The 12,301-nt window shown below is 39.2% G+C and overlaps 1 protein-coding gene across 3 annotated transcripts in view; it reads right to left on the bottom strand.

Moving 5' to 3' along the window:
* Positions 1–12,301, bottom strand: part of cntn1a (contactin 1a) — an 88,625-nt gene that overhangs the window by 6,296 nt on the left and 70,028 nt on the right. For all 3 annotated transcript variants that reach the window (XM_016485001.1, XM_016485000.1, XM_016485002.1), the window contains exons 11-22: positions 12,022–12,142; positions 11,748–11,898; positions 11,541–11,668; positions 9,360–9,532; positions 7,741–7,885; positions 7,463–7,624; positions 7,109–7,258; positions 5,797–5,867; positions 4,608–4,842; positions 4,425–4,528; positions 3,401–3,590; positions 3,142–3,260 (exon numbers count right to left, since the gene is read on the bottom strand). In XM_016485001.1, coding sequence (XP_016340487.1) covers positions 3,142–3,260; positions 3,401–3,590; positions 4,425–4,528; positions 4,608–4,842; positions 5,797–5,867; positions 7,109–7,258; positions 7,463–7,624; positions 7,741–7,885; positions 9,360–9,532; positions 11,541–11,668; positions 11,748–11,898; positions 12,022–12,142 — 1,749 coding nt within the window. The remainder of the gene's footprint in view (positions 1–3,141; positions 3,261–3,400; positions 3,591–4,424; positions 4,529–4,607; positions 4,843–5,796; positions 5,868–7,108; positions 7,259–7,462; positions 7,625–7,740; positions 7,886–9,359; positions 9,533–11,540; positions 11,669–11,747; positions 11,899–12,021; positions 12,143–12,301) is intronic.

The following is a 12,301-nucleotide window of genomic DNA, read 5'->3' as shown; positions in this document are numbered from 1 at the left end:
TTTCTATAGATATATCTCTCATGTGTGTGTGTCAAATATTCGCTGAGTTTCAGTTCATTTTAGTGATGCGTTTCAAACAGATATGCGCGGAGAATGAGACGGCTAAAAGCACACCCTGTTTATTTTCTTTATTTTGCAAAAGCACAATGTTTTGTTGATATTGTGAGTGTACACAAATAAAAGTAGACCCTTTACAGATTTTAAATGCTGTATTACTCTTATATGTACGATCACGTATGAAGGAGCATTTTAAGTTCTTTTCGCTGTTATCATTCAAATCTGCAAGGGGTGCCGCCGGCGGAACCCTCGACCCCAGTAGGGGTCGCTCTCAAACCCTTTTGTCCCAGAAGTAATCCCCTTGTCTGCTGCATTTCCCATATGTGGGATTGCTCTCTGGTGTGTATGGGCTGCGTTCACTACAGCCGAAGTTCCAGAGCCAGTGACGTCCGTGGAAGGATTGCCAGAGGTGGTGGCTGAGGCTGCAGAACCTCCAGAAATGGCAGTGCCCGCTCCAGATTCTCCAGAGGTGGCGGCTGAGGCTGCAGAACCTCCAGAGACAGCGGTGCCTGTTCCGGATTCTACGGAGGTGATGGCGTTTGCTGCAGAACCTTCTGAGGCGTTGTCTTTCACTTCAGCTTTGGTTACGGTAGTGGCACCCATTAATGAATTCTCTGCTCATCCTGTCACGGCTATGGAGGCCGTCTATGAACTCTCTGTCTGTCCCGTCATGGCTATGGAGGCCGACTATGAACTCCCTGTCTGTCCTGTCACGGCTATGGAGGCCGTCTATGAACTCTCTGCCTGTTCTGTCATGGCTATGGAGGCCATCTGTGAACTCTCTGCCTGTACCGTCACGGCTATGGAGGCTGTCTATTAACTCTCGTCCTGTTCTGAACCTGCCATGGAGGCTGATTGTGAACTGTCTGTCCGTCTAAATGCTGCTAGTGAGTCTGATTTTGAACTCTCTGTTTTACCAGTTTCTGTCAATGAGTCTGATCATGAACTGTCAGTCTATCCAGAATCTATCCATGAATCTGTCACGAATCCGGTCCATGGCCTTCCGTCCGATTGCCACCAGAGGTCGCCCTTTCACTGTTAATGTTACATTTCACTGACTGGACTCACCTGCAGTCAATCACACACACACACTATATTACACCCACTCAGATCCTTCTCAAACTGCTGAGTATTGTTTGCGTTTTGAAACATCTTCCCAAAGGACTGCAGTTGAAGATTAGCCAACTGTCTAACACTGGCCAGTGTTATGTGTTATGTGTAACACATTTACAGAAATGTTGATTAATGTTTGTTGTCCTTATAAATAAATAAACAATAAACAAACAATATGAATTTCCAAATTTAGCAACTGTCTTTAAGAATGGCTTATTGAATCACTGACTTTAAATTTGTTCATGAACACTGAATCATTCAGGAATGAAACACCACCCTGTTGATCAGTGCTGCAATGATTGGTGAAATAGAGCAAAGCAATCCACAGGGACAATATTGTATCTAAAATGTCCGTCACTTAATATTAACTTGAACATAACATTAACATTTTTTTTTATTTATTGTATAAAGTATAAAACAGTGATCTTAAAAGGAGGACAAATGAGCGTCTGGATCAAGTCTGCGCTGGTAAATGAACAAGGTGTTTCAAAACTGGACTTTCCAATGTGAACCCGCATGGATGACCACACTAGCAGCAGATTATATCAGAAACACTGTTGTATTTATAAGGGTCTTAGAGCATTCTGTCCACATTCAGCCCCTTGAGTAACCTGAAATCTGCTCCATAAATCAGTTTCCAGTTTTGATTTGGCCTGTAATATTATCACAGAGTTATAAAGGGACTGTTAAACATGGATTTTTGACATTATATATTCCGAAAAGCCTAAAAGAATAAATGTGCAGCTGCAGCCTAACATTCAATAGATGTTGGATGGTTAACTTGAATGACAGCCGACTGTCTTGCAGAAAATTTCTACGAAACTTGACCTGAAATACAGACGCTTTCAGGAGTCAAGGACAGTCGATTAAAATGAAGGTGAATTGTAAATTTTATAATATGCGGTAAAACAGACAGAACATTTTTTTTTTATTCAAAACTGATGATGCAATTGTCAAGGGGAACACGTTCATTATTATTTTAGAAAGTGCATAATACAGACATGGTATCCAAAGTGATCTACACACACACACACAAAAAAAACATTCTACTATAGTATCTGCTTTGAACTGTGGGTGTGTACTGAATGTGTACTGTACTGAATGACAACATCTCAATGATTTTGAAATTATTTTTAACTTGACAAAATCTTTTAATTTCATTCTTTCTTTTCCTTCTTTCAAACACACATTCTCATTGACTCAAACACTCATTCAATCATCACTCACACATACAGAGGATTTTTATGGTCTCTCATTGCTGTAGATCAGCTGCCAGCACTAATTAAGCATCCTTAAGCTCATCAGTGGCTTGAGCTTCACACATACAGCAGCAGAGGGAGACAGAGAGACAGAAAACCCATCCTAAACCACATATTTTTGCAGGCTTTGAGTCACACCTCAAGGCCCTGTCCACATGAACGCGGTTATTTTTAAAAACGCAGCTTTTTCTACACGGTTTGGCCATTCGTCCACACGCAAACGCAGCACCAGGTCACTGAAACCGAACATTTTTGAAAATGCCTGCCAGGGTGAAGATTTTCAAAAACTCCGGTTGCAGTGTTGTCGTGTAGACAGCGAAACCGGAGTTTTTGGCTTGTGACGTCAGAGCCTGCGCTGTTATCTCCGCCTACTGGAGACTTTTTCAGGCTTCTGATTGGCCAACATGGCTTTACGGTTGAGATTATATCGCCACCTGTTGGTTTAGCATGCTCTTGGCAGTGCTTCACAGCATGCATTTGCGTTTTCATGTGGACGGAGATTTTTTTAAAACAGAAGAAGGACAAACTCAGTTTTTAAAAATACCAGTGTATGTGTGGACATGGCCGATTTGTATGCATGGTAAATCGTAGCTCCATGAATCCAGTAAGACAAACACACTGAAACACATTCAGAGACACTGAGCAGCAGGTAAAGGAAGCACCAAGAGCAGCTCGATTAGTTTAAACACCTCGTTTACTGTGTTTTTCTGACCTTATATCCCTCCACTGTCGACTCGTTGGTCAGCGGCTCCACCTGCTCCCAGGCGATGTTGATCGTCGTGCCGCTGTAGTTCATCTTTGTGCCGATGATTTTAGGAGGCCGACTAGGAGCTGAGAAAAACAATACAATCAGATCAGAAACAGTAACATAAATGCCAATTATTTATTTTTAACATCACGTTTACTCTTTTTTTTCCCTCACACAGTAAAAATGTGTCCTAAAAATGTGTTTGGACTCCTATGAGACTTACGTGCTTTCTTGGTGTAGATTTTGTGGCGCTGGCTGGCGGGTCCGTAGCCGGCGCCGTTATACGCCCGTACCTCGATGAGGTAATGTGAGTTGGGCTTCATGTTGTCCAGACGCGTGTGGTTTTCTCGACTGGGAACCAGAACACGTTGTGCAGATGCCTCGTTCTCCACCGACTCCCTCCAGCACCGGACCTGAGAGAGAACACCCGCACCAGGCCAGAAATTAACACACTATCATAGTTTTTAATCATATTTTAAGTTAGGCTTTATTTTTCCATTTTCCATTTTAATTTTAGTTGAGATATTAGTAATTTTGTTGTTTTATATATTTTTAATTCATTTACATTTTATTTAACTGTCTGTATAGTTTTTATTAGTTTTTATTTATTAGTTTACTTAGTTATTTTAGTACATACAAGTACATCTTGGCAACTAAGCTGAAATAAAATAAGCTTAAGTTTTTTTTTTTATATTTTATTTCAGTTACACAATAATTTACACAATTTACACAATCAATATTGGCTAAAAGCAATCCCCCTCCCACACCCCACCTTTTCCTCTTTAAAAATTCTCCCCAGACTTTGAAAATTCCTGTCTTATTTTGGACTAAATTTTCTTCCTACATTTCAATATTTTCTAATATTTCTAATATTTTTTTAAAATCACTAAATTTTTTAAAATTGTAATTTTTATTTGAGTTTTAGTTTTAGTTATTTTAGTTCAGTTTTAGTTTAGTTATTTTAGTTTACTTAAAATTAAACGAGAACGGTTGCCTTGGCAACTAGGTGAATTTTTTTTATTCATTTATATATTTGTTTTTTTATATTGTAATTTACTAAAGTTAACATTGTATTGCAAGTAATGAGAAGTAGTGTTTTTTTTATAGTTTCAGTTTTATTTAATGATAATAACCCAGCTGGTAAATGAACAACTTTAGATATCAGGAAGTGAACTTGAGATGTGTGATAAGATAGTCTGATGTGATTGGCTCATTCTGGGGTTAATGGTTAACTAGCGCTTTGGTACCTGGTATCCTTCAACCGTCTGCAGCTGTAGAGGCACCCAGGACACGACGGCTTCTGTGGCTGACAGCGTCCTCGCCTCGATGATGGTGGGAGCTTCCGCAGGAACTGAGATGGAAACACACGTCAGTAATGTCGCTAGTTCACATGGTTTGATTCTGTAAATCTGCAGCCGTGCGTCACCCACCATCCTGAGCAGAGTAGATGAAGGCGCTGACGCTGAACGGCCCTTCACCCTGACTGTTAAAGGCCTTCATCTTCACCTCAAACCTGGTGGACGGGGGGATTTTCGAGTCTTTGTGGATGTACTTTTGGGCCTGAGGATCGGTCACTGTCACTCTCATCCACTCAGGGTCGTTATGAGGCTTGAATGCGATGATGTAGCCAAAATTACTGCCATAGTAGTACTGCGGCTGGACCGGCTGCAGACGCAAAACACATCAAAACAGCACAGGTGAATAGAGTAAACACTTAAACTAATATAAATCACCATACTTCCCCAGCTGATTAATCACAATACATTCAAATAATACATTTTGCATTACAAGTTTTCTGAAATGTTATGTTTAAATATACAAATGATGCATTATCATTATATCATGTGCACTAGTTTGCATACATTTCCAGAGCAGAAACATGAACATTGGTTCAAAATTCTTTAGATAATTCTAAGTTTTGGTGTATGTTAGTGCTGCTGAAGAGGAGAAACAAACTCACAACATTTAAATATATGCATTTTCACCATGTTTAAGGAATAAAATGTTGTATAAATCAGTGTGAATGAAATATGAAGAAACCCCTCAGTAAAAACCTTCAGAATATAGAGAGGAATAAAACTCTAAGTTTCGGTGTGTGTAAGTGCCGCTGAAGTGGAGAAACAAACTTTTATAGATATGGGTTGGAATTAAAACCTACAGACGCAAACAGATAAAGTGTCATAAAATAAACACTTAAATGTGTATTTTAGATCTTTTTTCACTAGTCTGAAAGCAGACATGTCATAGAACTAGAAAATAGACCAAAATTGTAAAATTGACAAATGCATGAAAAAACTGTAGTGCTTGCCTTAAATTTTTATCGAGCAGACATGTCATAGAACTAGAAAATAGACCAAAATTGTAAAATTGACAAATGCATGAAAAAACTATGTTTTTAACTGTAGTGCTTGCCTTAAATTTTTATCAGTCACAATCAACTGTTTTTGTTTTTTCAGTTTTAAACCAAATTAAAAGCAAACTACACAGATAAAACAAAGTAAAGTGTTACGTGAAATTGAAAGAGAGAGCTGCATTTTGCTGGTATTTGGAGAGGGAATTTTCTGATTTCTAGAATACACATGACACTGGTCTTCATCTGAGAAACATGAGCACTGGTACCGTCCATGTGATGGTGAGCTCACGACTGGTTCCTCCTCCTCCACCGATGTCTGACGGAGCCACAACAGGCCCTACAGAGAGAGAGAGAGAGAGAGTCCAGCACTAAATAATGACAGACGTTACAGTAATATTGGTTGCTAGGGCAATTACTAGTTACTATGATGTTCTAGATGATTCCAGTGGTGTTACTGTATGTTGTGGGTGCTTTCCCAGAATGCTGCTGGAGGACTAACACACTGATGTTTAATACTTAGTGTTAGTGATTTAATCAGATCACTATCAACAATAGTACTAGTGAGGATTGACTTAAACATACTAATGCATGGACCGGGTGGAACGTAAGCTTATTAAAGCAACGTAACGTGAGCTTCTGATCATTTTCAACTAAAATGGCATAATATCTGATGAATGAATGCATATATTGATGAGTGGACTTGTAAATGTTTTAAATTTTACTGTTATTACCATGTTTTTACTACATTTGCCCCCCTTTTTACTAATTAAAAATGAGAAATTCTTTGAAATTTCATATTATACATGAACTACAGCAAAACTACTGTGATGCATTTCAGTATTGATGATAAATTTTATTTGAATATATCATTATATGAAACTTATAAGAACATACAATCTGAAAATGACCAGCATTAACTCTATTGGAATTAACAGAATTTAATTACTTTTTTTTTTTAACGTATAACTCATAACTGCTCAAAAATATTCCAGATTTACGAAACCTACATTTTCAAACAAAACAACATCAATATTAGTCTGGAATGTTTTCAAACAAAATATATTTATTTCACTTGTATAAACTTTCACTGTTATCATAATGGTGCAGCGATAATGGTAGATGCTGCAATGGTTCATCCATAGGTGGCAGCAGAGTGAAATGTGGACTTCTTCGTTTTCAATCCTCTGTCCTTTATCAAATTCAGACTATTTGGTCTTTGAACTTTTGCTCTGTTCATTTGATATAGTTCATTTGTTATGCCAGTTTAGTGTGTTTACAGTGTGATGTTTATCAGCAGAATTTAGTCCTAAAAATGTGAGATGTGGTAGCCAGGCTAAATGCATTTCACAGAAGTGTTTTCGAGACACATCTATTTTTTTAATCAGAAAAAATAAATGATATGTATTTTGATAGTCTTTACTCATTTCTAAAGTTTGCTTCCTGTACTAAAACCTTGAAATTGTTATGCTCTGCTTCCAGGTCAAAACGGGCTGAATGCAGTAGCTGGGTTAAACAAACACACTAATGGCAATAAACCGCAGGTGATTGTTTCCTCAAATGAGGATAGAAGGAGCTCACTGGCTTCTCTGGTGGTGATTTTGGGCGAGGGGTCACTCGGGGGTCCGGTGCCCAGCGTGTTGGTGGCGATGACCCTGAACTCATACTCCGTCCAGGGCGTCAGATTGATCACGGAGGACATTTCTGCATTTCCCTCCACATTCACTGGAGCTGAAGACACACAGAATCACTGGATTACAGCACAAACTCACTGCGGCTGGTTTACATCCAAACAAATAGTCAAGTCAAACTTTATTAACAGATGATTAACAAATTAAATAGTCATCTTAAATGTGCAGAAAAGTATATTAATATATTAATTATACACGCACACATATGTATCATCACTATAGTGAAGTGTGGTGATGTACTCACAGGTGGAGGTGTCTCTCCAGTCCTGCTGCTCTCGCACGTCTCTGTACTGGACGCTGTATTTGGAGATGGGACTCAAGTTATCCGTCCCGTGACTCCAGGTCACCCTCACGCTGCTGGTCATCACCTCGTCCACACGCACACCACCGGGAGGACCTGGGGGACCTGAGAATGAGGAGACACGGGAGATGGTGATCAACATCAGAAAACATCAGCTGTGACGTCCCGCTCAGGTTTATTGAAGATAAAATGGAGAATGATCCCATGAGTCTCAGTCTGACCTCTGACCACCAGCTCTGCGGAGGCCGTGACGTTGTCCACTGGCGTCTGCGCCGTACAGCTGTAATGTCCCGCGTGTCTCAGCTGGGTGTTACTGATCAACAGCTCTGAGCTGGACATCCCAGCCTGACCGTCCTGATTAACATCCTGAGCAACAATCATTTTAATTAATATGTTTAATTCATGTTTGCAATATACACAAGACCCCTGTTCACACCAAGAACGATAACTAAAACCATACAGTTGGGACAATAGCAGCATCCACACCACGATTATGATGATAAAGACTCACTTTCAAAGTGATTCATCCAGCAATGTCAGTATAGTTATTGGTGCAGTTAACGTGATAGTTATCATTACAGTTCTCATAATTAACATAATATTTAACATTATGGTTATCGTTGCAATTCTCATAATTATCGTTATAGTTATCGTTACATTTATCATTACTGTTATTCTTATAGCTTGCAATATAGTGATTGTTCGTTACTGTCATGGTTATGTTCTGTTTTGGTACTGTTTCTGCCTCCACATTTCCCTGAGTCCCCTTGTCTATTTTTTTCCATGGTTTTTGATTAATTTGCTCGTTAGTCATTATTAACTCCCTTCACCTGTTTTCCCCTCGTCAGCTGCCCTACTTAAAGTCTTCCTTCTGTTCTGTTTCCTTGCCTGAGTTTTTGTGGATCATAATATTACTATAATATAATAATACTTTTCGTTGTTGATTATCCTCGTCTTCTTCGCCTTCCTTTAGAGAGACTGTAACAGTTACATTATCTTTACAGTCATCATTATAGTTATCATTGTTACAGTTATCATGTTATCATCGTTATAGTTATCATTATAGATACTGTTAGGTTTACCATTATTTATCGTTACAGTTACTGTCATTGTTATCAATATAGTCATTGTTATAGTAAGCATTGTTATAATTATCAGTATAGTTATTGTTACAGTCATCATTATAGTTACCGATATAGTTATTATTATAATTAGCATTATAGTTATAATTATAGTTATCAAAATGATCTTCATAGTTATCATTATAATTATTGTTATAGTTATCATTATACTAATTGTTATAGATACCATTAAAAGTAGCATTATGCTTATCTTTATAGTTATCATTATATATACTGTTAGGTTTACCATTATTTATCATTACAGTTATTGTCATAGTTATCAATATATTCATTGTTATAGTTATAGACATTATAGTAAGCATTGTTATAATTATCAGTATAGTTACTGTAACAGTCATCATTATAATTACTGATATAGTTATTATTATAATTATCGTTCGAATGATCATTATAGTTATAATTATAGTTATCAAAATTATCATCATAGTTATCATTATACTATTATATTATAATTATTATACATACCATTAAAAGTAGCACTATAGTTATCATAAGTAGCATTATGGTTATCTTTATAGTTATCATTATAATTATTATTGTTATAGTTATCGTTATAGTTGTCATAGTTATCGTTTTTTTTTGTGTTAAGGGATCCACTATGGTACTGAAGAGTCTTGATTCATTAAAACTAAAAAAATAATCAATAGATGTTTGTCATCAGTATTTAACAGGATTTTAACATGAGGAACTGAATTCACCATTTTGTGCTCGTAATGCTCTCTGTCTCGGTCGAAGTCGATGACGTGTGCGTCGAGGGACCAGACGAAGGTGAGGTCGAGGGTGGGGTCATGTGACGTGGCGCACTCCATCCTGGCGCTCTTGCCCACACTGACGTCAGAGTTGGAGGGGGCCAGAGTGATCTTCGTGGCGTCTGAAGAGAGACAATGATAAACTCAGACAACAAACGACTGATTCTAATTCCAGCACTTCTACAGGACACATGAATACAGGAGAACGCTTCTCACTTCTGCTGATGTGCAGTCGCGTGTTTGTGGCAGCAGAGGGCAGGGGTGAGACGTGTGTCCATCACATCACACTTAAAGGGTTAGTTCACCCAAAAATTAAAATTAGCCCACAAATTACTCACCCTCAAGTCATCCTAGGTGTATATGACTTTCTTCTTTCAGACGAATCCAGTCGGAGTTATATTAAAAACTGTCTTTGATCTTTCAAGCTGTTTAATGCCACTCAGCGGGTGTTGCATGCATCAGTCCAAAAGAAGTTAAATAAAAAGCGCCCATCCATAAAAAAAAGTACAGGATCAAAAGAAGCAAAGTTTCCTTACTTTAGCAAAGGAAAACCAGTCTCCTCTTGGCTTATATCGAAATCCTCCGACATTCTTCTTTACAAATCCTTGTTTTGTACTTCTAATTAGTGACCGGTATTTTGTTTTGATCTCTCCGCTGTGCTTCCACGTTCGTCACTTCTGAGCGGCGCATGCGCAAAGCTGATCTCATACGTCATCCGCCCGGAACTGCTTCCGTGTACAACAGTGAGTGCAAGCTAGATTAAAGTGATTATTACGTTTTGAATATGGATATTTTTCTTACAAAAACGCATCGATTCGCTACAGGAGGCCTTTGTTCACCCCCCCCCCGGCGCCATGTGAGCCACTTTTTTTTTATGGATGGGCGCTTTTTATTTAACTTCTTTTGGAATGATGCATGCAACACCCTCTGAGTGTTATTAAACAGCTTGAAAGATCAAAGACAATTTTTAATATAACTCCGACTGGATTTGTCTGAAAGAAAAAAGTCATATACACCTAGGATGACTTGAGGGTGAGTAATTTGTGGGCTAATTTTAATTTTTGGGTGAACTAACCCTTTAACCAACAAATACAAACTCAACTAGATTACAAACTGTGACGTTCATTTGAGAAGAAGCCCAGCAAGAAAGTTTGCAGTAGGTTTAAAGATTAAGGTTATGAGGTTTTAAGGCCATTCAGTCTGTCAGACAAACTGATGTGTTCTGGATGGTTGCTATGGAGTTGCTAGGGTGTTCTGGGTGGTTGTTAGGGAGGGTGTTACTTTACAGTTTCTGAAGTATTCTGGGTGGTTGCTAGGCTAGGGTGTTCTGAGAGGCTGTTGGGTTGTTGTTTTGCCGATGGTAGGCTATTCTGGATGGGGTATTCTGTGTGGTTGCTAGGTAGTTGCTATGTGGTTACTAGGGTGTTCTGGGTGGTTGGTGGGGATTTTTCTTTGCAGTTTCTAAGGTATTCTGGGTGGTTGCTAGGCTAGGGTGTTCCAATGCAGCTACTAGGATGTTCTGGATTGTCATTAGGGCATTGCTAGGGTGTTGCAGGGTATTGTAGAGTATTCTGGGTGGTTGCTAGGGTGTTGTTACGCAGTTTCTAGGGTGTTCTGGGTGGTTGCTATGGTGTTGCTATGCAGTTGCTGGTGTCTTCTGGATGGTTGTTATGGTGTTACTTTGCAGTTTTTAAGGATTTCTGGGTGGTTGCTAGGCTAGTAGGTAGCTATGAGGTTACTATGGTGTTCTGGGTGGTTGTTAGGGCATTGCTAAGTTGTTCTGGATGGTTGTTAGGGTGTTAGTTTACAGTTTCTAAAGTATTCTAAGTGGTTGCTAGGCTAGGAGGTGGTTGTTAGGGCATTGCTAGGGTGTTGTATAATATTCTGGGTGGTTGCTAGGGTGTTGCTATGCGGTTGCTAGAATCTTTTGGGTGTTTTGTTAGGGCTTTACTTTGCAGTTTCTAAGGTATTCTGTGTGTTGCAAGGCTAGGGTGTTGTTAGGTGTGTTGCTGCTGGAATGTTGCTATGTGATTGCCAGGGAGAACAGTACATTGTCTTTCTCAAGCCAACACAATAACAGCAGTAATAATCAGGATGTTCTGATGTTAGGGTTTGGATTCTGTGTCGTACCGGTGACTGACAGCGATCCGGAGCTGTTCGCTCGGCCTCGGTCGTTTTCTGCGAAACATGTGTATTTTCCTTCATCTGATTTAGTGACGTTCAGAAGCTCTAAACTCCCGTCTGGCCATATGAAAATCCTGCAATCATAACAGACTGAATATGAATGGTTCTGGAGAGAGCAGGGATCCGTGAGATGACCTCTGCGTGACCTCTGACCTGCTGGAGTTGTGTAGGAGTTCGGTTCCTTTGCTCCAGGAGATGGTCGGCTGCGGCGCTGCTCTGGGTTTGCAGTCAATCACCACGCGCCCGTTTTTGGCCCCCAGAAGTTTGGGTTTCATGGGTTTCCACTCAAACGAAGGAGCGCCGGCTGAGAAAACAACACATTCAGAGGAAGAACTAGCAGTGTTCCTCAAGATCTTCAACCCTTTGAGTCCTGAAGCTCAGAACCACATTTTACAGCAAATATTAATACTAAACGATGAATACTCACCAAAGACCCTGAGCTCGGCATTGGCATATATTGTGCCGTGACGGTTCTCAGCAATACACTGATACATCGCTGAATCATCAAATGTCAGGTCTGTGAAATGCAACTCATGGTTCTTGGCGTACTGATGGAATAGAATCAAGAAGAGAACAGATTCATCCGTCAGAACTCAAGACTGCTTTCATCAGATATCATCAATATCATATTTCTACTGATTATCATGAGCCTCTAAAATCTATCAATGAGAAAAATCCCTAAAAAATACTAAATAATAACATTATTC

Source organism: Sinocyclocheilus anshuiensis, unplaced genomic scaffold, assembly GCF_001515605.1.
Source record: "Sinocyclocheilus anshuiensis isolate Anshui unplaced genomic scaffold, SAMN03320099.WGS_v1.1 scaffold1993, whole genome shotgun sequence".
In the NCBI taxonomy this organism is placed as follows: Eukaryota; Metazoa; Chordata; class Actinopteri; order Cypriniformes; family Cyprinidae; genus Sinocyclocheilus; species Sinocyclocheilus anshuiensis.
Note: the sequence above shows the minus strand (reverse complement) of the source record. Positions and strands in the feature narration are given on the sequence as shown.